Below are 24,933 nucleotides of genomic sequence, written 5' to 3' on the forward strand. Positions count from 1 at the left end.
TAGATGCCCCCTGTTCTCCATTTTCCTCACCCCTCCCAGTGGCTCCCACATTAAAATGAAGCTAGAATGGTAGAAAGCTAGCTGTCTTCATTCTAATGCAGGTACTTTAGTAGCTCCAAACAATTTATTTTCCCACGAATCGTCTATTAAATGGTGTGCTCACATACACCGTTTGTCACACTTGAGCTGCCGTTCAGAACCCAGCAGGAAAGTTCCCATGCCTGGGTTCTGTATGAACGTCAGCTTGAGGGTGACAAACATGTGTGAGTACCAGCCTGGCAGCCAGGACACTATTAATAGAGGATTCGTCGATAAAAATACAAATAAAATACCCGCATTAGAATAAAGACAACTAGCAATCTATCTGCATTTTGCTGTGGGAGGGGTGAGGGTATGTTGGGACAGGATTATTATAGGCCAAATCAGGGTACATGTGTGTACTGTGGATTTCTCCTTAAGTCAAACAGACTTGCCTAATATTTCTTGTTTGTTGCTATTCTCTAAATCATTACACACAAAAAGGTTGTGTTGGTGTGCAATGCATTGTCTATGTGTAGCTATGTCTAGCTGATACAGTGACATGATACTGTGTGCTGATGTTAGTTGGGCGAGTTTACATGTTGGCACCATTAACCAGACTTTGTAGACCTTAGCTGTTTGCTAGACTATTGTTGTTTAATACATTTTTAAAAATGACAGTGTTTCATGTTTTTTTAACTTTTTTTTATTGCTTTGTGTTTTTAACATTTACAGGGGAGAAGCATGACTTGCCCTTTCTTAATTCAAGAGGCTAAGTATCCGTTTAGAAAAGGTAGCATAACCTTAAAGTTATTTTTATTTCACTGCATGCTTTGATATCCTGATATCTGGTTGTGTGATTCCAGTACACTTTGGTGTGGTCAGACTCAAAAGAGAACACAATCCCACACATTCCTTCTTTTTGGTGTCGGTAGCACAGTTAGGTGATTCACAACCAAGTTTTGTTTGTCTTATTTTTGTCATGTTCCATGTTTGGGATATAGGCCAGGTCTAATGCACCTTACTTACCTAAAGTAGAATTGCAGGTTATTATCTCTTAACTAATGAAACTGAACTGTAGTTCTATCTCAGTCAGAACTGCATGACTCACTCCCCATTTTCTGCCACAGACTGGAAACTCTTAAGTTCAGACTCGACGTCACCCACTAGCACTCCACCTTATTATATAACTTCTTGTTGCCTATTTTCAATATTGTGTATGTGTATATATCCTTGACTCTTCCTAGATGAACATGATGTAACTTGTTTTGTCTAATAAAATCAAATCAAACCAAATAGATGCTATTCATATACAGATGTGTTGGCTACATTTACAGTGATGAGAATGTTATTTAGAATGGCCGAGCGAGCGTGCGCGTATGTGGATACGCAAGCCCCACATATGGAGAAATGAAATGGAACTGGAACTGGTGCGTTTGTTTGTGCGCACACGCTTCGTGTAGCATGGCCGTTAGGCCTTATGTCCATGTGTATCATTGAGTCATTCTGTAGCCAATTTAGTGAACACTACACAAACTACTTATCCTGATCTCTAGCTATGATTTCAGTAATGTGGTCAGCCTCTGTAAAATAACTCTGACTATCTAGTATTCTAGTATACTCACTCACAATCTCTCTCTCCCCCACACCTCCACCTGGGACATTTAGCTGGGGTTGATAGTGTATTTTTGCCTGATATTACATGCTCAAACTCAATCAGTTATAACTCCACAACTACAGGTCCTAGATGTACAATCTTGTTGTCTATTCATAGGTAACACCTTGAACATTTTATATCAAGTGGAAGTGTAGTGGTAGCCTATTCTTTTTCTTTTTTCCTCTGCATAAACAAAACTTGAATAGTTTGCTATTCAAGTTTTGTTTAAGTGGAGGTAAAAAAAAAACATTAGCTGAGCTGCTTGCTGATAGAAATCATGTATGATGACGTAATTGTCTATCCTACAATGTCAATGTGGTGTGTCCAATGTACAATTCAATTAGCCTACAAGTCTTGCTGAGTGTAAGTGACCTACTTCATACATTCACAATTTCAGCATACCCCGCTTTTGCTTGTGAACCCGATGACACTTGTTGCTGCACTGACATCAGTGGGTAGGGCTAAATATGGAGATTATGTGTGGATGATGGGTTTGGCAGACTGGCAGTTGAATATAAACTGCTTTTGTAGTTGAAAGAAGTCATCTCAAGATAAAGTTGTGGCGAATATTTTAATGATTCTGACCATAATATATACGTTTAATAGAAGAGGAGAAAAATCATATCTCTGGGATTTCTAAATACCCTTTTTTACCAGAATACCTTGATACGGCCCAAGCCTTACTCATACTTACTTACTATAGTATAGTAAGTTACACCAGAAATGTACTTTCTTGGGTTGCATTCTCACCTCTACTTTAGTAGACTTGATGTGAATGGATCATTCTTGCATATTTAATTTACTGCGTTTGCCTTCACACTGTCATCCGCAGCAATTGGAAACGCAGCAAGGAACTTTATTAATGTGTTCAATTAATAAACTACACAGTGAAATCTATGGTGTTAAAATTATAGGGTAATGTGGAAGTGGATGCAGTGTCCCACAGTCCAGTGTGTTGTCAGGGACTGGATCTCACTCTCTCTATCTCTCTCTTTATTTGATGTGATTGCATTCTCACACTTGCAGTGAATCTAAGACAAGTGTGCTTGGAAGTGAAGTGAAACCCCTGTTTTTGTGCTAAATAGCACAGTAGTCATTATGCTGGTCTCAAGAACAGTTCATTCATAGTGTACTAACTATTGTACTCACTGTACACTGTCTGCCACAGGTCAGCATCCTGTGAGGTAAACTAGCTACCACATAGCAGGTGTTAGGTGTGGTGTTGTGCTGTAGGGGTTGATGATTAACTAACCAACATGAACTGGATGTGACCTCGAAGTTATGAAGCAGAGTGTGGGGCGTGCATGTCCAGTATCACCCACAAACTCAACCTGAGTCATTGGTGCAAGTAAAAAATAAATTCTAAAACGGTTAGTCCCAATACTTGATTCTGATTGACTGGTTACCGTCACGTGACCGGTGTAAATTTCACCGATAACCCAGTAACCCACACCTTCAATCACTTTATATAATTCGCAGCTGATTCCGCATCTCTGTAGCTGTACTGGGGAAGGGGAGCGCTTGATTGCCTTACAAACAAACCACTGCCGTGCAGGCGTCCAAACACCGCCCGGCTCATATGACTGTGAATGTGTGGCTCCAGGCAGCCCCCTAAAGACATCAAGCGCTATTCTCCCGTCACATAGCCTAGAGCACAACAAGGAAGTGATGTGGCTCACTCTGGTGGCGCAAAGCGTAGCTACTTTTGTGAATTCAATAGTTTTATTAGGTTAATATTGCTATATGTTTGTAACCGTTTTAGAAAAGCAATAAGCCACTCGAGGCCCCAGCTTACCTGGTATTTTACAATTGGCTGGGAAGGTAGAAGACCCTCGGCTGCGCCTCGGGTCTGCCTACGCCCCCAGCCATTGTAAAATACCCAGTAACCTGAGACCTCTCGTGGCTTATTGCTTAAATAAAAACTGACTGTAAACCTGTCAGTCTTGAATCATCTGCTACAGCTTTAGATCCACTTGCTCGTCACTCACTTTGCCACTGCCAAACATCAAAACCACAGTGAATGAGGCTTGATAATTGGTGCCTGTGTGTGTGTGTGTGTGTGTGTGTGTATATATATATATATATATATTGTGATTAAACTAAAACGACATCTAATCTAACAAGTAAGACGCGCAAACGCGGGAAGCGAACGCAGCTCGTAAATTGCAATAACAACAATTAGAATAAATTACGTACTTTATTTTCTTTTTAGTAAGTAATTCTTTTTAAGTTTTCTACTGTGTGTGTGTGTGTGTGTGTGTGTGTGTGTGTGCTACAGCTGCGCCCTCTGGTGGCGGGCGGGTGGTGTCACAGCGGGACAGACAGACACACAGACATGATCTGCAGGGTCTCATAGTTAGTGCTCATTGCGTTCGCAATCACTGCGTTCGCAATAATACATGGTTTCTGTTAATATGCATTTGACTCTGTTTCTGTTGTCTGACCTCAGTGCACGCATGTTGATCTCCATATATGTGCATTTAATGTGACATCAGTGCACGTTGATATGGATATCAACTAGAGTTGACCATGTTAGATCGCCATGGTTACTCAAAGAGTGAATGATTCATGGACATGTCATACACTCTGGCATTATGTTAGTTCAACCCGGAACTCCATATATGGTCGTCATGGTTGCTTATGGATCCTTGTATGATTTGCTTGAGTCTAAGGGACTAATATACTGTAACACAGACTAAAGTATACTATTCTGACTGTGGTGAAGAAGTGGAGCTATCACAGGGCAGCCTGTTACATACAACTGTATGTAACATGCAAGGACTGCTGCAAGTGTTAATTGATTCACATATGTCTCTCCTGCATTGCTGGTGTCAATCCTCTTTAGTAGATACTAGCTAGCTGCCAAGTTCTGTGGAGGAGAGGGGTGTTACTCTGTGCTTTATGCACAATGTTTAAGTTGTCATTGAGTTTTCACCCTAAGTTGTAGTTGAATTTAACCTTAAAACATATTTGTGAGTGTTTAGCAGAGATTTAATTCTAGTTTATTTTGCTAGCTTTAGTTATAATAATCATTTCTTCTTCTGTTTTCTACATGAATATAACCACATAAAATGAAGTGGGAGTTAAATGCTGCAATTTGTAAAAATGGCAAAATATGACCTAACGTCGTTGAAGTGAGACTCATAATAAAATGTCCCTGGGACTCATTTAACAGACCATCCCTGCATCCCGGGACTTATTACATTGAACAACTATTTACATCACTGATTTAGGTTTAGAAAACCTACAGTAATTGGTTGCTAATTTGATTCTGTGCCTTGTGGTAGGATCATTGGATGCTGCAGGTACAGAGAATCAGTTAGATTAAGGCTGGAACACGGGTAACATCCATGAGGGAGAGCTGCCCCCAGGGCCCTTTATGGAATGGTCTAGGCTGCTATAGTTCTTAACCGTTTGGGTTCTTTTCTTCGGGATGTCCCGATTTTTGAGTGGTGCACCCACTCCTACATCCAGCAACGTCCGTGTACCTGTGTGTGTGTGTACCTGTATGTGTACCTGTATGTATGTATGTATAAGTGAGCACGAGTATGTTACATATTTATACCAGTAGGGGGCACCAGAGATACAGAGAAGACGTCCGTGTACCTGTGTGTGTACCTGTATGTATGTATGTATGTATAAGTGAGCACGAGTATGTTACATATTTATACCAGTAGGGGGCACCAGAGATACAGAGAAGAAATTGGAACGATACAGAGAAGAAATTGGAACGATACAGAGAAGAAATTGGACGATACAAATTGGAATGATACAGAGAACCAATAGACGGAAGTTGCACCACTCGGTTCACACTGGTGTGATTTTTTTGCTTCCGATCCCGATAACTCAATTTCAGTGTTACTGAATACCGATACCAGTGTCGTGATATCACATTGTGTTTATAGCTATCTAGCTGATATATCTCGTGTTGTGTTTATAGCAGACTCCTCACTCAAATGTGCACTTGCAGTTTGGGCAATTCCAAAGCAAACTCCACATGTCCCAACATTTTATTTACCTGCCATAGTATCAACCCCTTACCCCTGTGTCGGATCGCTGGTTAGACTGGCCTGACCCAATATGACAAATAAGGGCCGAAATAAGGGCCGATCCGATATTTTCCCGATACAGTATCGGGCCATCTCTTTTTTTCTTTTTCCTTTTTTTTCTTCTTTTTCTGCCTTTATTGATAGGTTGAAAGTAGACTGACAGGAAATGGGGAGATATATGGGGGGATGACACACAGCAAAGGCCGTCTGGATCGGGAGTCAAACCCGCGGCACGCCGTCAGGCTGGCTTAGCAGCCTAGGTGCCCAGACGGTTGAGCTAACCGCCTGGGAACTGATATACCCACAATGACCGACCTCTGTAGAGTGCACCTCCAAAAGCTATTTACCCACGCAGCTTCCTCGGCTCCTGGCGGCTGCAACCACAACTTAGAACAGTCCTTGTTAGGCAACCTAGCCTGGCAGGGATACTGTATGTGCTCCATGGAGCTCACCTTTATAGTTGGTTGTAATGTTTACATCGTGCAAGATCCCATCTGATTGGATCATTCAATTTGTATGCAGGGGGCACTCTGACTACATGATGACATCCAGTTCATAGGCGAAATAGATGGAAAAAATAGCAACAAATGTTTGAGTCTACAGAGAGAAATGGCAAGAGAAGTAGCTGGCGTAGGCCAATTTCGACGATTCCATATTTCAAGGGACGGTTGGCAACACTTCTGGCAGCTGAACCGTAGAAGCTGCTAGTATCAGACATGTTTGCATTGTATTGTTCATCATGAGCTGCAGCACCTTTTGTGAGCAGCCCATGTAACCTGGAGAGTTATACAATTACCACAGCCACGTGTTCTGCTTCATTTATGGTCACACACACACACACACACACACACGCGGGGAAACATGGAGTTGCTAGGAGATGTGCAAATTAATGTTTAAAGACAGACTGACTGAAAAACAACTCACGCACACTTTCTTCGCAAATCACTGGTTATTGACCCACTATACTCTACTCAAGGGGGTATATATGTCTCTCTAATGGCTGTGTTAGGCAAAGGCCGGCCTCTACGTCACTAGACGTTAGATGGGGGTGGGGGGCATGTATAGCGAGAAGAGAACATCATTTGTATCATGAGCCAAGGGAGAGCGATAGCCCTTAGAGAGTGGAGGGATGACTGGTTGCTATGGTTCCCTGAATTGTTTGCCAGACAGAACATGGCCTTGACGCATGACCACAACTGTGGTCAGAAAGAGTGAGAATTAGCTAGTAGGGCTGTCAGTTCACCTCTATAATCTCATTAGAATTTCATTGCTTTATTATTTTTAATATTAGAATATTTACATAATGAATTTTAGCTCATTATAGACTATAATCCTTTTTTATTTTTTCATTTCATTCATATTAAGAAATTCGTTCTGACAGCTCTATTTAGCTAGTCAGTCTGACAGAAAATATATATCAATCATTTTACTACTACCAATTATCTTTTCACGTTCATACTTTTTACATTTATCAGTTGCCAAATATATTCTCCCCCCTATCAGCTGTTTATGCTGGTCCCATTGTTATATTTGAAAGCACACAATGTGTATGTAATTATGTATATGCTTGTATGTACTGTAGTTGTGCTAGTGAAAGTAGACAAATTAGACGTTGGTAATCCACCCAAGGCTGAATGTATTGGGTTTTTCTATTGTTTGCTCTAGGCTACCTGAGCCAAATATTGTAGACCAAAATAACTTTTATTTCCTTGTTATTGATAGTGAGGGATAGAGAAAGACAGGAGAAAGAGAGGGCATAATTCAAGCAAAGGTATCGGTTGAGATTTAGAACACAGCCAGGCCAGCTGCTGGAAGGACTATAGCCTTATTTATGTTGTATTTGCTCTCGCCGGGTGAGCCAGTGGGGCGCCTCAGACTTCGTGAGCTTGACGAGACTGAGGTATATTTCTGCGATTATCTTGTTCTCTATTTTGAACAATGCACTTGCAGGACTAAGTGTTCTCCTACTTGGATCCTTAACTAATGATTACGGGCTCGTAGCGGGTTTGGGTGGGTCTGAGCACGAAAACAGCATGGTTGTTTTTCACCACCTGTGTGCAACCACACACACACACATATTAACTGTATATATGATTTTAGGGTGTACAGTGACAGTACAGTTCAGTAGAGGGACCCCCACACGGTAACTCTCATTTCTCAACCTTTTCGGACGTGGGGCCGGAATCGGCCCGGCCCCTTGGGCGCGTTCCTGGATGTTTGGATGTTCCGGGGACTCCCCGGGGACCCCCGGAGACCTTGGGGTCTCCGGCCAAAGCGAACCTGTTAACTTTTGATTTTATTTAACCAGTTTAAGCCCTATTACAAAATGTAAAAAAAAAAGATTGTGCCTTTGATTGTAGATAGATATTTTTGAAAGTGACATGCCCAAAAATAGATGCCATGTTGAAAGTGGTTACAAATCAGGAAATAACAGCTGCATACTGTATTCGTCGATACCGATGTAATCAATGACGTAAAATAATGACCCGTTGGGCTCTATTCCTGACTTGTCCACTATGTGTATGGTCTCTGGATGGACAACGGATCTTGTACAGTAAAGTCTGAATTTCCCATTTTTGCTGGCTTTCAGATTGTGCAGTGAATGTTCACAAGAGCTGCAGGACTCTGCTGGGTGACTGCAGCAGCACAAGGAACAAGGTCAGAAAAACAACAGCATAGAATGTAACATACTGTAGCTAACACGTTTTATTTCTTCCTTTCCCTCAGGCCCTACCATTTCTTAAGTAGTGTCATGACTGTCAAATTCAATAACACCATCCATTAGTCATTAGGGCTGTCACGATCATGAAAGATTACTTGATGATTAATATTCACACAAAGTATTGCGATTAACAATTTAATTGTGTTTTTGGCATTGAATATATAAATAATTATCTCAAATAATTAGGCCTTGCTGTCATGTAGTATATGTCCTTGTATCAGCATTGTAGCTCAGCTGATGTCGGAGTTAAAAAACAATCAAACATATAAAACCAGTGTTGCTGAGAGCCATGGTGCCACGTTGTTGAGAAGCACTATAATAGATTGTGTGGTTAGTGTTCAGAGGCATGATAAGTTGCTTGTTCATCCATGTTGCTGGGACTGTGTGATTATTGCGGTACTGTGAAAACAGTTATGCCAATTGATCTCATACTATAATTCTCATTATTTTCCGTTCGAAAGAATACCTTCCAATCAATGCTGTCCTTTTTGTCCTCCAGAGAGATTCCCCGCAAAGGACGTCATCAACAGCCTCTCCCAACCTTGGTGAGCACATGCATATAGTGTATATACATTAAATGAAAGTGTACATGCACACACAAGACTTATTTACTTATATCATTGACATTCAAATTATGGGAAGAAAAGCAGTGAACCAATCCATTAAATAAAAGTTGATCTGTTGAATGGCACAAACGATGCCTTTGAGTGGAGCCACAGGAGACAGCGGTGCAACGACAGAGCAGTAGCTCCAGTTATTCTCCTATAGAGATTGTTATCCTCAAGATTGTACTTTATTGTTCCATCTTGTGTACAGGTACATAAGAGATTAAGAGTAAAACTTATTTTAGTTTGGCTTGCTTCAGACAATGCAGCAGCAGATTCAAGAGCATCATCAAATGTGCTTATAATCTTAGTATATTGGTAATACCAGCAGTATTTTGTATTTTATTTCCTCTCAGCTGGAGTGCCCTTACCTCCTGCTGAATCCTGTAATGTTCTGTACTGAGTGTCAGGAAAAAACAACTGGGGGGGGGGGATGTGCAGACAAAGAAGAGATGAGAACATTGAAGTACATGTCACGCATGCTGTTAGATTCTAGAAGGTACCAGATGAGATCATCAGGCACATGGGCGGGTCTACTGATGCTATAAATCCGCTGTGTGTCCACTGTGCACTGTTTGGCACTCAGCATCACCTGCAGCCCGGACTCTCCTGCATCCCATCTGGTCCCAGCCTTGCTCTGATTAGGACCGAAGCCTACTGCTCTCACAGATATACGGCTATCTTTGTCTTTGCCATAGTTCTACTATTCATTATACTGCAGTTGACTGATAGTATAAGAATGGAGGGTGCAGTAAGCAAGGACAGTGGTCGCACCACTAGAGTGTCCAGAAGATCATCCACCTCTTCCTCCTTCAGCTCGTCCTACAACAATCTGGGGGCTCGCGTGTTAATGCACCGTGACCTCGCCACCTGCCGCTTCTTGGGATCCTTCCCCCGATCCTGGCTAGTGAAGTATGGGAGGCCTGGGTCGAGGTCCTCGTCGTCGTCGTCCTCTTCTCCTTCTCACTGGTCATCTGCTCATCGCTCCTTGCTGTCCCCTCGTTTCACCTCCTCCTCGTCTAACCGCCCCTCTCGTTTTCTTCCCTCATCCATCTGTCGTATTCCATCCCTAGTGGCGAGAGAGCGGAACAGGGAGCGGGACCAGAGCGACCCGGCGTCGGCCCAGGCCGTGAATGGCCCCCCGGGTTCGCCTCGCACCCCAGGCATGACCCTCACGCCGCGGGCAGCCTGCACTCAGCCCACCACCGCACACGTCTCCAGCCTCCCCACCACCGCCACGACTACCACCGCAGCACTGCCGGGCACATCGTCCAGCTGCAGCCACCATCACCGTAACAACCACAGCAGCTCAGGGTCAGTACCTCAGCCGTTTGGTCTATTGTTCTTAAAGGGATATTTCACTTCTAATACGCAAGGGGGACGTTGCACACCCCCTGTCTCACCATTCCACTGTTTTTATAGATTTTATTACATAGACTTAACCCATTTTGACCTGAGATCAGATTATAAAATTGTCAGTTCTTTTCTGAAAAAGCTATGTTTCTATGTCGTTCTTCGATTATTCAAAAATAGCAGACCTACAAGCTCGTAGCGTGCCACTCGGTGGCGCGCTATGAGCTTGTAGATCTGCTATTTTTCAATAGCTAAAGCATAACATAATGCTAACACCAAAAGGGGTTAATTAGACTTTTCTTAATGTTTTATCTAATGACGTTGATCTTCTTTTGTTTTCTCCTCCTTTTGAGATATTACGGCTGACTGACACTGTATTCATACTGTAAATCAGTCTTATATTCTCTTGATAGTAAATATATGAATACATATTTAATATCTATTCATATATTAATTTCCAATAGATACATATATTAACTGGTGATAGCTTGTACATTTATTCTTGTTTTATATTTATTGATAGAATATACATGGGACTCAGTCATATCAAGTGAAGATGTCTAGTGGCACTCATCTTAAAGTCGTATCTTAAATTTGTGTCACATTCTGAGACGGAGGAGAGAAGGCAGGAGAGGCAGAAAAACGAGGAGTGCGGAAGAGTAAAGCAAAGCTACAGAGAAATAGAGAATAAACTTAAATAAAAAGTGAGACAGAAGGAAATGGTAGAATTTGACTGAAGTAAGGAATTAGTAGAATTTGACTACAGTATACAGCGATAGAACCTGCACGAAAACGAATTTCACACACTTACATTTTTCTTTTTTAACTTATGTAAACCTGATTCTGATTTACTCTGGACATAATGGTTGTCTTCCCTCAGGTCTCTGCTCGGGGAGATGGACGAGACCGACACCAACCGCTTAAAACGCTTCAACGAAGACACCGTTTCCATCGCTCCTTCCACCACAGAGTCCATTATTGTAGAGGGTGAGTTCACTGTCTGGGTTATGTAGTTGGTAATGAATACGGTAGTTGAATACCTGAGCTAAGTTGCCCCCAGCAGCCTTGCTTGGCTTGACATTTGATGCAATTAAATTAATTATATGTTAACAACGGTTTCATCAACTCCATTTCATAATGAAGAATGTTATCTTCAACCATCCCAGTGAGGTTTATTTGTTTTTTTATAGCGACCAGATGGGTTCTTATGGCTTAAGTATAGTATGCAGTACATTTTTCCACAGTAATAATGAGCAGGGCAAATGTTTGTCTTAGCTTACATATGAGGTGTCTCATCATTTAGGAACATAGACTTCAATATCCTTGACACTCATTAATCTTAGCATCGGCCCCACAGATCCTCCATCAGTTGGGCTCTCCTGTCCTGTCTTCTCCTCTCGTAAAAAATAAGAACTCTCCTCCCTGTCTCTTTTAGAGAGGGAGGAGAATGTATGTGGGAGTCACCTTATACTGTCTCATTAAGCTGGAGTGTGTGTGTGTGTGTGTGGGGGAGAGGGCAGCAGGCAAATAATATGCAACATAGTACCCAGTCAGCCTCTCTGTGTTACAAGGCATGTTGTAATATTATTAGACTCACCCTTTTTATGAAAGAGCTACTGTACCGTGCAGCAGCAGTCAGCAGATCAGATCTCAAAGATTCTCAATAATATTGTAACATTTATATTCAGTCTCAATGTTGAGGCTAGTGAGGACATAGTGGACACTTATTCATGATTGGCTGGCTGCCTCTAGTGCCTCTAAGCCAATGGGAGATAAAACCAATAGTCTGAACGCTGCAACGTGAAGTCATATTCTCTAAGCCAGAGGCAACAACAAGCTGTAGACTATCGCGCTAATGAAACAAAACACTACACGGTGACGGTACAGGGTTATTATTGTCAAAACAGTCAAGTATCAGAAGATGATGTTACCCAGGTAAAGTAATGCGTCACTCTGGACATGTGGAAAACTTTAGTTAAACATGCAAAATTTCTGAAAAAGACATAAGCCTAACCTTTTTTTAATCATACTATCATTGTTGATATAACGCCATTTAGGTCAATGATATATCATTATGTTGTGCTATTATTATAATAATAATAATATAGCAGCGGGTAGCCTGCCTACTTAAGGGCCAGTCAACTGTCTTCCGTGAGTTAGGTTTTGGTATGATGACGCGCAACTCCTACCCCCCTTCAAAACTTGGCTTCAAAACGCCACTGAGCAACTTCCATTGAAGTGAATAGCGGGGCTATCGCTCCTCAATTCGTTCCCTAGATATATTCTAGCTCTATGGCCACAGCCCCGACATTGTCGGGTGTCACCTGTAAGTAACAACAGGACTCAGAATGGCAGGAGGGACGAAATCCAAACACGACGTTCGGCCTACGTTGTGACTGAATCATTTTGCGTCGCAACTATTGATTAATACGTCGTGGCTTAAATATTAATTCGCCCCGACGGTTTAATATGTCGTGGCGGTTTGATGAATACGTCGGCGTTAACAACGTATTTTATAATACTTCGTGGCGGTTTGATGAATACGTCGGCGTATTAGAACTCGTCGTGCCGTATTAAAGAATACGTTGACGTAATAGAACTTGTCGTGCCGTATTAAATAATACGTCGTCGCGGTATCGTGGAGTGGCTCTCTGCAGGGGTCCCAGCAGGCCTTTTTCCACGCTCAACGTGCCCGGGGATCGGCCCACGCGCCCGGGCCCGGCACCACCGCGTGCGCCTCGCCGGTCCGGTTCCGTGGAGCCCTGCCCCGTCCCCGGGCGACCCTGCGTTCCCGAGCTGTCACCTCTTTTGCGCACCGAAAAGAGCAGATCTACCAGCTCGAAAACCACGCCCTGGGCGGCCTTCCTACATACGGGATGGCCCGACCCTCGTCCGTGGACCCCTGGGGGGGTCCCCGTGGACCCTTGGGGATCACGGGGGTCCGTGTGTGTGCGTGTGTGTGTGTGTCGCATGCGTGCGTGCGAACTTCGAGACGAGTTGGTGACAGTGGTCAGGGTTGGCGCTGCGCCATGCTTGAAATAAATCGTGCCATGCCAAGCTGTCAAAAAAAAAGAAATGTTTTTTTTTTTTTTTTTTTTTGTTGAGGGGGCGAGTAAATCATGGTGTGTGTGTGACACTCCCCAAGTGCCACCCCAGTGTCTGCCCTGCAGTGTCTGCCCAGTGCCTCCCCAGTGTCTGCCCAGTGGCTCCCCAGTACCTCCCCAGTGTCCCCATGAGTGTCCCCTCAGTGCCTCCCCAGTGCCTCCTCAGTGCCTCCCCAGTGTCCCCCTGAGTGCCTCCCCAGTGTGCTGCCCCTGAGTGCCTCCCCAGTGTCCCCCAGTGCCTCCCCAGTGTCTCCAATAGCAATACAAGAGCAATAATACAAATTAATCTTAATTTATTAATCTATTTAATTAATCTAATTAATTAATCAAAATCCCCCCGTGCCCAGCACCATGCCAAAGCTTTTTCCTGCAGGAAACACTGGTGGTGCATTACATTGTATTTTGATTTGAAATAAATAATGATGAATAGATCTACTGTTGCTTGTGTGTGTGTTTTTTTAGACTATAGACCACTTAGCATTTGATTTAACTATGAAAGAAATGAAGACGATGAAGGATATCGATGAAATGTATGTTTCACTATATATAAAATATATACCATGACTCTCCCTCTGAATGAAATTAAAAATCGGGTCCTACTAATTAACCCTAAAAATCTATAAACCTACCCTTAGGGTTAGCTGGAACACACCCTCAGAATCGCGGAATGCAAGTTGAGCTTGTGGATTCATTGAAGCAGGCCAGCGGCCCAGCGCTGTCATGTCTGTCAGGCATCTATAGAAAACTATAGGAAAATTTGCTTATGCACAGCTATAGGGTAATGGTAATTATAAGTAATGGTAACTATACTTAAAAGGTCTACTTTATCCCATCACAACTATAGTGATTTTGCAGCTATTTTCAATGAACAGTATAGTCTATTGTTGATTAATGTGGTCATTTAAATGTAGGCCTATTATATATATATATATATACACGCACCATACACGCACCTATATTATATAATATGTGTTATCGCATACAAATGGGCAATCAACATATAGCAGCACCCCCAGCACCCCCCACCAGCAGATGTATATAAACATGGAACTGCGCTATGATATTAAAATGGACTGAGCTGTGATTGCGCCGATCTACAAGCTCCAAGTGTTGCGTCCACATGCAGCGCGTTGTGAGCTTGCAGATGGTCGGTGCCCCACTATAGAGAGATGGTAGGGTAGTGCCCAAGCCCTGTTAGCCATGCAGCCTATATGATCTGTGGTGCGGATCTACTGGATGAAGTCAGCAGGCAGTTGTTGACCGTTGTTTTTTTTCTCTGTGGAGTTTGATGAAGCTGTAGTATTAATGAGTACAAGTAGATGATTTGATTATAGATAAGTGAGCGCTATGATATTAAAATGGACTGAGCTGTGATTGCGCCGTACTGCGCAAAATGGAGTCGGCCGGTGGCCACTGGCCTATTATGCCTATAAATGCATATCATGCCTGTTGGTGAAATATAAACATCTAAAATGGTTCAGTAATAATTAGCATAAGTTATTATTAACGAAAAACATCTAATACTATTTTAAATTGAAAAATAGGAATAAAAATTCCAAAAAGGTTTCGGCTATGCAGCCTTCATCAGAGCATGAAGGCTGCATAGCCGAAACGCGTTAGCGTAACTTTTTGGTGTTTGCCAATAAAGAAATGGAAATGTGAGTACATTGTCCCCCGCTTGTTTAATTTTTGGATGTGCTACCTTTTTGGAATTTTTATTCCTATTTTTTGATGTATACTTGATTTGGGTTTGGCACTCCACTGAAAGCCATTGCTGATGCGCAACCTCTTTTTCTCATTTATCTATTTTAAATTGGTCTAGTAAAGTTAGTAACTAATCAGAAGCAGCAACCATGCAGAGCTATACCAATCTGATTAAATAGGCTATAAGCCTTAAACGTTTGACAAGCATATTCAAAATACAACTATAGTTGTATTTTTAATATTGCTTGTCAAACGTTTAACGTTTGCTTCTGATTAGTTACTAACATTACTAGACCAATTTAAAATAGTATTAGTTGTTTTTCGTTAATAATAACTTATGCTAATTATTACTGAACAATTTTAGATGTTTATATTTCACCAACAGGCATGATATGCATTTATAGGCATAATAGGCCAGTGGCCACCGGCCGACTCCATTTTGCGCAGTACGGCGCAATCGCAGCTCAGTCCATTTTAATATCATAGCGCTCACTTATCTATAATCAAATCATCTACTTGTACTCATTAATACTACAGCTTCATCAAACTCCACAGAGAAAAAAAACAACGGTCAACAACTGCCTGCTGACTTCATCCAGTAGATCCGCACCACAGATCATATAGGCTGCATGGCTAACAGGGCTTGGGCACTACCCTACCATCTCTCTATAGTGGGGCACCGACCATCTGCAAGCTCACAACGCGCTGCATGTGGACGCAACACTTGGAGCTTGTAGATCGGCGCAATCACAGCTCAGTCCATTTTAATATCATAGCGCAGTTCCATGTTTATATACATCTGCTGGTGGGGGGTGCTGCTATATGTTGATTGCACATTTGTATGCGATAACACATATTATATAATATAGGTGCGTGTATGGTGCGTGTATATATATAATAGGCCTACATTTAAATGACCACATTAATCAACAATAGACTATACTGTTCATTGAAAATAGCTGCAAAATCACTATAGTTGTGATGGGATAAAGTAGACCTTTTAAGTATAGTTACCATTACTTATAATTACCATTAAGTAAGTTTTCCTATAGTTTTCTATAGATGTCTGACAGACATGACAGCGCTGGGCTGCTGGCCTGCTTCAATGAATCCGCAAGCTCAACTTGCATTCCGCGATGCTGAGGGTGTGTTCCAGCTAACCCTAAGGGTAGGTCTATAGATTTTTAGGGTTAATTAGTAGGACCCGATTTTTAATTTCATTCAGAGGGAGAGTCATGGTATATATTTTATATATAGTGAAACATACATTTCATCGATATCCTTCATCGTCTTCATTTCTTTCATAGTTAAATCAAGTGCTAAGTGGTCTATTGTCTAAAAACACACACACACACACACACACACACACACACACACACACACACACACACACACACAAGCAACAGTAGACATCTATTCATTATTTATTTCAAATCAAAATACAATGTAATGCACCACTGTCACCAACTCGTCTCGAAGTTCGCACGCACGCATGCGACACACACACACGGACCCCCGTGGACCCCTGTGATCCCCAAGGGTCCACGGGGACCCCCCCAGGGGTCCACGGACGCGGGTCGGGCCATCCCGTATGTAGGAAGGCCGCCCGGGGTGTGGTTTTCGAGCTGGTAGATCTGCTCTTTTCGGTGCGCAAAGAGGTGACAGCTCGGGAACGCAGGGTCGCCCGGGACGGGGCAGGGCACGGAACCGGACCGGCGAGGCACACGCGGTGGTGCCGGGCCGATCCCCGGGCACGATGCGCGCGGAAAAAGGCCTGCTGGGACCCCTCCACGGGGAAAGGCACCCTTTCAATACCACCGCAAATACCACTGGCAACCTATTATGTCGCAAACGGGTAGCTATAGCCCCGACAAGTCCAGTTCTATGCCGCGACGAGTCCTCACGCCACAACGTATTCTTAACGCTGCGACGAATTCATAATACGTCATGACGTATAATTAAAAATACGTTGCGACGTAAAAAAAAAAGCCCTGACTTACGTCGTACGTCGTTCTGAGATTTCGCTGTCTCTCCAGAATAGAGTATCTTATTCGAGAAAATGTACAAAAACTAATGCTGGGTCTCAGGAAGATTGTGCCAGGGATTCTCAAACTTTTTAATTTCAAGGACCCCCAGTTTGATATGCAATAGGCCACCGGACCCCCATTTGATCTCTGGGTCTCCCAGATCCACATGTGTCCAACTTGTTATTTATGCCAACTGGAGCCTGTACCACTACTGGAGGAACAGAAAAGATACTCTCGTACTTGTAGACGGATTAGGGTTCAATAGATTTGATCACTGCAGTTGTCTATCATGGTTGCTGACGCCTTGCTTCTTTCCTGCAGATGTTCACTATGCAGCAGTGCGAGCTGATCTGGATTCAGACGCTCAGGACCTGGAAGCTGAGTCCTGGAGTATGGAGGTCGACCAGCAGTATGTGAAGAAACTTACTAAAGAAATGGTGAAGAGACAGGATGTGATATACGGTGAGTCTATGCATGTGCATGTGTTCACTCCTCACTGTCAAGAGAAGAGAAGTGGCTGACAACGTCATGTGTGTCACAGGAGACGTGCTCATCTAGACCCTCCCACATGTCCAACTCTAGGGTTTAGCAGTGACGTGTGTGTGTGTGTGTGTGAGGAAAGTTGGGAATTGGCATAACTAGTCGTTACCCGTTCTGAATATATGAGCAGCAAATTATGTTTGCTTTCAGGTGCCTGTGCCACACAACCCGCGTGTTGGCCGTGATGCTTCCCCAAAGAAGAAGTTATGTCGACTGACGCAAGAGTAGCTAGTAGTATCAGGGTCCGAGTTGTTTCCGTGTGGGTCTGTTGCGCAGAAAAGTGTGTCCCAGTATTAATCTGTGTCCGTCCCAACATGCATTTCACTGGTGACACTGGTGACACGTATGTGCACAGTATGTGCATTAGATGGTCACTAACTTTTAAGGACTTAATAACCGACATTAACTAATTAAAAAAATATAAAATATTAACAGAATATTAATTATATAATTATTCATAAAACATTTGAAGAGAAGAAAACATTCAGATTGAGATGGACCTAATGTATGTCACACTGATGTTTTAGGTCCTATTTGAACTGCCCACACACAGGACTGCAACTTTATTTATTGATATGTCATAGACTGTTAACCGCGTTTAACTGACCACAGTCCAAAGGTTAAACATTTACCAAAAAAGGTCCAACTGCCCAACTCTAATGTAATGTTCATGTACGATAATATGGCTGCAGCTCTAAATAGAATACAGTATTGACCATTGAGTTTGTGAGGACAGAAACCCTAGTCCATTGCCTGCCTCTAAAATAATAGGGGATGCACACGCAGATTAGACACACCAACGGACTGACATGCGGTCGCACATGTGGTCGAGCATGTGCTGCTCCCGTGCTTGTTGGTTAGGGTTAGGGTCGGGTTCAAGGTAGGTTGTCGGTCTAATGACAGTCGGACTAATAGTATGTCTAAACTAAAGCCTGTACCCAAACAATAGAAGCAGTAATAATGCTTCTGTTCCTCGGTATAGAACTGATGCAGACAGAGATGCACCACGTGAGGACCCTGAAGATCATGTTGCGAGTGTACATCCAGGAGCTGAAGGAGAACCTGCAGATGGACCCGGGCAGGCTGGACTGTCTCTTCCCTCGGCTGGAAAAACTCCTGGAACTCCACACCAACTTCCTGTCCCGCCTCAAAGAACGACGGCGGGAGAGCCTTCTGTCACCCAACGACAGGAACTACTCTATCAATAGACTGGCCGATATACTGATCACACAGGTACTGACCGTAGTAGGGTCCAGCAAGCACACATTGTGCATGCAGATATTCACTCACACATACACATGCATAAGCCAAGGACACTGTACAAGATTATTTATATACATACCCAACATGACACCCATGCCACCCTAGGTTGTGCGAACAGAATAATGAGCCTTCTGGCCATCAGAGGTGACTGTTGTATTTGTTCTCCAGTTCTCAGGTGATATAGGAGACAGGATGAAGGAGTGCTACGGAGATTTCTGTAGCCACCACACTGAGGCTGTCAGCTACTACAAAGAACAGCTGCAGAACAACAAGAAGTTCCAGCACCTCATACGAGTGAGCATTTGGCTTTCTTCTGCTTTCATTTGAAATCCACTCAAAACGTTTCATATTTTAAATACGGTTCTCTTCTGTTCTTACCTGTCAGAAACTCAACAATCTGTCCATTGTGCGGAGGTTAGGAGTGACTGAGTGTATTCTGCTGGTGACGCAGCGCATCACCAAGTATCCAGTGCTAGTGGAGCGCATTCTACAAAACACTGAAGGTAAAGTGTGCTGCACACATTCTCAAATCCTTATTACTTTCCTCATAATCTTTGTGTTTCATGACAGCTAAGCTACACAGCAAGTGAAGGTAGCCTTTGCTAAATAACTCCCAGCTGTGAATGGATAATGATGAAAATTATATTTAGTTTAGTTTATTTATATTTAGAGTATTGCTGTCTCATTAATTTAGTAATTATAACTTGCTTCGGGGGTGGCATCAGTGACAGTGCTCCATCTAAGCTGTGTGGGTGTTCGTTGTGTCTCTAGCCGGTACTGAGGAACATGAGGAGCTGACACGGGCGCTGGGTCTGATCAAAGACACCATCGTCCGGGTGGACGCACTGGTCAATATCTACGAGAAGGCCTCTCGACTGCGGGACATCCACAACAAGATGGAGCCCAAGGTGCTGGGCAAGTTCAAAGATGGCCGCGTGTGCCGCAGGGAGGACCTGGCGCAGGGCAGGAGGTGGCTCCTGCATGAGGGCACAGTCAACTGGAAGGCTGCCTCTGGTAGACTCAAAGGTACTATATATACACTTGGCAGATGTTGTGGTAGTGTGAATGCTGCGTACCGGGAGCGGATCACCCAACCGGTCCCGGGACCACATGGAGATAGTCTCTGGCCCGATTGAAGTGTACATGGATACGGATCGCTGCAATGTGAAAACATTGAATACAGTTGAATAAAGTGTACTCTGGTGTGGAAGAAATTAATCAAGGCCAATGTGAATCATGGCCAGCGGTGACCAGGCAATCGTATTTGGGAAAAGGTTTTATTCAAACGGACTCAGTGGGAATCTGCCCTCAGACACTTTTTTTATTGTCCGGTAGTGTGCTTATGAACTAGTCTTATGTAGTATGTAAAGGGTAAAGACTGGCATTCAAGTTCAAGTACTCTTGATTAGGGAGACATTTTCACTAGACATTGCCATTTCCATTGTCATTGCTAAAAGCAATGCATAATGCCTAACGTATAGTAGATATAATGTGTGTGTTTAAAAAATGTTTATGGCTTTCATATGTCCATTTCGTTACATTGTGTAGTAAAGGCTATTTCTAATTTCCACCCCTGTAGAAATTCTGGCAGTGCTGTTGTCCGATGTGGTGCTCTTGCTGCAAGAGAAGGACCAGAGATATGTGTTTGCTACAGTGGTGAGTAGTGTATCTCTACAGTATATGCCATTATGTGTTGCATGACAACTACTGCAGTGTGTGTGTGCATCATAAATTAATATGATTGAATGGTAAATGAGAATGAATTGTCCCCACAGTCGATGAAATCTTTTCACTCCCATTTCAGTTCAGAATATTTCAATTCATGACTTAAAATCAGTTGATCTGTTTACACAGCTGACGAATGATCTCTCTCTCTCTCTCTCTCTCTCTCTCTCTCTCTCTCCATTGTAGGACAACAAGCCGCCAGTGATCTCTCTCCAGAAGCTGATTGTCAGGGAGGTGGCTCACGAGGAGAAGGCCATGTTCCTCATCTGTGCCTCCTCCAGCGAGCCAGAGATGTACGAGATCCACACCACCTCCAAGGAGGAGAGAAACGCCTGGATGAGCCAAATACGGCAAGCTGTCGAGAGGTAAACTCCATTTAACAAGGAGACGCAACAATGTTGCATGCAATCCTGAATACACACCGCCTTTAATCACTAGCGCAATACTCCTAAAGTGTGTTCACATGTCTCCACATCTTATCCACACTTCTCTCCTTCTCAGCTGTCCACATACTGAAGAGAGGCTGTTCAGTGAGGAGGAGGAGGCACGAGCTGCCAGGTTTAAAGACTTCCAAGGTAACTAGGAGTGACTTGACACAGTGAGAATAACAACAGACCTCAATGACGAATAATACACTGTCTTCAGCAATGAAGGACTATGGGGCCGTTGCTGTGGTCGAACGCTGTGCGTAATGTGTGTTTTTAACACAAATAGCCTGGTTGAAACGACGTAAACATCGGGTCGTAAATGACTGGCTTGCCACAGCCAGGAGGTTAAGAGTAAGACCTGAGATTGATGAGCAACACTCCTCTCCAAAAGATTGCTTGGTCACTGGGAAGAGGAGTGACCCAGCGTGTCTTTACCATAGAAATGCATGACGACTAAAATACAAAATCACTTTCTGTGGACATTTCCCCTTAACTTGCCTTCTTTGTCCACTAGAAGGTGCTCATGCGTCATGCTAATCTGCGTACGCATGCGTGCGTCTGTCCGTAAATGACAATATTTCAGATCCTCATCCAGGGTAGGAAGTTAGAAATTAGGCCATATGCCATTCCACTTCATTCACACATTTCTTTCCTAACTCCCAGAGCGTCTGAGCCAAAAAGACACGGTGATCATCCAGGCTCTGACTGAGAAGCTCCAGCTCTTTGCAGACATGGCAGAGTCTGTGTCTGGGCTTGAGGACACTGCCTCCCGCTCCAGACTGCTGCTCCGAGGTGATGCCTCTGACCTCCAGCAGGGGGAGACTCTGCTCAAAGGAGCCATCACTGAGGGTAGGTCACACAGACAGACATGCAAACGTTCACAACAGAAAATTCACCAGAGAATTGCAATTGTCAACATTGCCAAAATTGTGTGAATTTTACTGTGCCCACATACATTTCCAGTTTACATTCTGTATATACTTATACATCTACATATTCCTATCCCTGCAACCCAGTGGAGAACCTTCAGAAACTGCTGCAGTCTGGAGTGAGGGAGGAGGCTCCAGCTCCACGCTCAGAGGAGGGGGGCACCTCCGGGGCTCTGCCCAGGAGAGCAGACACCTTCGGGGGCTACGATAGCAGCCCAGCCATCCTCCACAAGAGTGAGTCCAGCGCACACCACGCTCAGAGGAAGTCCACTTTCTAAAGGCCTTCATACCTGCTATTGTCAACTTCAAAAATAAATTGGAGAAATTCAAGCCTATTGGTTGTTTTGGTTGAATTTATTGACTGATCTTGATAGTTAATTAGTCAGTTGGAGACTTGGTGCACAAACACCAGCAACAAAACACCTTGCATGCTTTCTTATGTAGACGTTGTTAATGTTCATGTTTGGGTGTATCCGTTTGTTATATGCCTGTGTTGTGCTCGTCCATCTTTTGGTTTATTTGTGTATTTCTCTGAGTGTGTGTTTGTCTCTTTATCTGTGTGTGTGTGTGTGTGTGTGTGTGTGTGTGTGTGTGTGTGTGCGTGCCAGATGGCAATGTGAAGAAGAAGAACTGTTCTGGTAGAGACAGGAGCCAGAGAGCCAGCTCTGACCCTCAACTCAAAGAGATCTGTGGCAGCCACACCCTGGAGCAGACGGTGGGACACACACACACACACACACACACACACACACACACACACACATACACATACACAGAGACACACACACTTCAATTCAAAGGGCTTTATTGTCTCCACCAGGCCGAAGGCATGTGGGGAGAGTATGTTTTGCACTCCGTCCGTCCGCGTGTCCGTGTGTGTGTGTGTGTGTGTGTCCGTGAACAGCTAATCTCGGCCACCGTTAACCCGGTCGATGCCATATTTTGCACACACACTCCCTGGATGCCAACCATGAACCTCTGCCCCAAACTTTCCAGAACGGCCTGTTATAGCGCCACCAGGAGGCCGCTTTGTGCAAAACAAGTTTTTCAATGCCATATTTTGCACACACACTCCCTGGATGCCAACCATGAACCTCTGCCCCAAACTTTCCAGAACGGCCTGTTATAGCGCCACCAGGAGGCCGCTTTGTGCAAAACAAGTTTTTGCACAGTACACCTACAGATTTTGTCCAAACATCACGCAAATTGGTACACAGTCTCTCTAGAGCCATTCAACGAAACGGGTCTTTCAGATTTATCAGACTCCATCCTGATTGGTTAAGATTGGCTTCCAAAGTTCACAGGAGTGCTCAGTTTCAAACAAAATGCTGCAAATCATGAACACATCGCGTCATTTCCCTGAAATTGTGCACCCACATTCCCACTAGGCCGAGGACGAAATGCCACATGAACAATTTCAACTCAGCCTCAAGGTGGCGCTATAACTGGCCGAAAAGTGTTTTTACCTCTAACTGCACGGATCTGTGGATAACCTGGTGGAGACCTGTGCCCGGAAGGGCACTTTTTCTAGTTACATATGTTTACATTGCTAAAGCAAAAGGTGGAACAATAATAATAATAATCAAAACAATGTATACATAATTGAAATAATCAGAATCTCCAATAAATCAATTTCTCTACCCAGTGTCACAGAAATACATAAATATGTATTGAATTGCAATTCTGTTCATACACACCTAGAAATCTGTACATATGACACTGAAATCCTCCCCATAGACAATGACGGAGGGGCGCCGTCTACAGCAGACTCAGCCCCGTCCGAGTTGTAACCCGTTATGGACAGAATAGCAAATAATGTCAAACCCGAACTCACCCAGCCCGACCCAGCCACATTGAAATAGCACGCCGTACTAGTGAAAGCCATGCCTCCATCGCAGTCAAAACGGTAGTCGTGTAATATGTACAGATTTTGGGGTTTTCTAGGCGCATATGTACGGAATTGCAATTCCGTACATATTTGCGTATTTCTGTGAGATCGGGTTGCAATTTCTATGTACCAAGATCACTCGATGCAGATAGTGCAGGAATATACACAATGATTAGTCTTTAGGGTGGTTGTGCTCCATGTGATATGCTTCTCCTATCACAGCAGCTCACAAATCTTGCTGCTGTGTTTGCACTTTGCACATTGTTGTACTTCGCCCAGCAGATATGGGAGTTTTCGATTCCCGCTCGGGGCGCTGTGGGTGCTGGCGGCGTGTTTCCTCCTCCGCGTCATCAGTGCCCATACCCGAAGGCGGGGTTGGCGAAAGGGCCTTTCTGTGTGGAGTTTGCATGTTCTCCCCGTGTCCCCTAGGGTAGATACCCTCACAAAAACATGCAGTAATCCTGGTCTCTAAACTGCCTCCCCCTGGCCAGCCGGGGCGCCTGATGGAGGGGAAAGGAACTGGTTGGAATAACGTGTTCCTTCCATGCGCTACGTCCAACCAGGGAAACTCCCCCCTGTCAGGTGTAAAGGAGCAACTTGGACACTCAAGCATGAAGGAAGCATGAGTTAAGTCCGTTGCTCTCCCCAGGTTGGCGGAGGGTGTGTAGAGCCCAGGATCACATTAGATGATTGACACAGGGGTGAAAAATGGGTTACAAAATTGTGGGATAAAAAATATATATTAGAAAAGATATGGGAGTTTTTTGTTTTCAAAATCTCTGTGGGTAATTGTATGTGTCTCTGATGTCTTGGTACAGTGGACAGATGGTTAGGAAATGTAGCTCAGTTTCCACTTCATTTTGTGTGCAGTGGGTGCATAGCCTGTCTTCTCTAGGGCTTCCTATGACGGTCTTTTTCGAT

General features: G+C 43.7%; 1 protein-coding gene across 1 annotated transcript in view; it reads left to right on the top strand.

Moving 5' to 3' along the window:
* The window catches only part of arhgef18b (rho/rac guanine nucleotide exchange factor (GEF) 18b), a 61,439-nt gene that overhangs the window by 15,779 nt on the left and 20,727 nt on the right, over window positions 1-24,933 (top strand). Inside the window, exons 11-25 of the mRNA XM_083767411.1 lie at window positions 8,315-8,382; window positions 8,946-8,991; window positions 10,125-10,365; window positions 11,285-11,391; window positions 17,561-17,701; window positions 18,762-19,012; window positions 19,211-19,336; window positions 19,428-19,545; window positions 19,814-20,068; window positions 20,622-20,698; window positions 20,954-21,132; window positions 21,269-21,342; window positions 21,859-22,044; window positions 22,212-22,358; window positions 22,733-22,839. Of these exons, the coding sequence (XP_083623537.1) occupies window positions 8,315-8,382; window positions 8,946-8,991; window positions 10,125-10,365; window positions 11,285-11,391; window positions 17,561-17,701; window positions 18,762-19,012; window positions 19,211-19,336; window positions 19,428-19,545; window positions 19,814-20,068; window positions 20,622-20,698; window positions 20,954-21,132; window positions 21,269-21,342; window positions 21,859-22,044; window positions 22,212-22,358; window positions 22,733-22,839 (2,123 nt within the window). The remainder of the gene's footprint in view (window positions 1-8,314; window positions 8,383-8,945; window positions 8,992-10,124; window positions 10,366-11,284; window positions 11,392-17,560; window positions 17,702-18,761; window positions 19,013-19,210; window positions 19,337-19,427; window positions 19,546-19,813; window positions 20,069-20,621; window positions 20,699-20,953; window positions 21,133-21,268; window positions 21,343-21,858; window positions 22,045-22,211; window positions 22,359-22,732; window positions 22,840-24,933) is intronic.

This window comes from Protomyctophum parallelum (assembly GCF_964188405.1).
Source record: "Protomyctophum parallelum genome assembly, chromosome: 6".
NCBI lineage: Eukaryota > Metazoa > Chordata > Actinopteri > Myctophiformes > Myctophidae > Protomyctophum > Protomyctophum parallelum.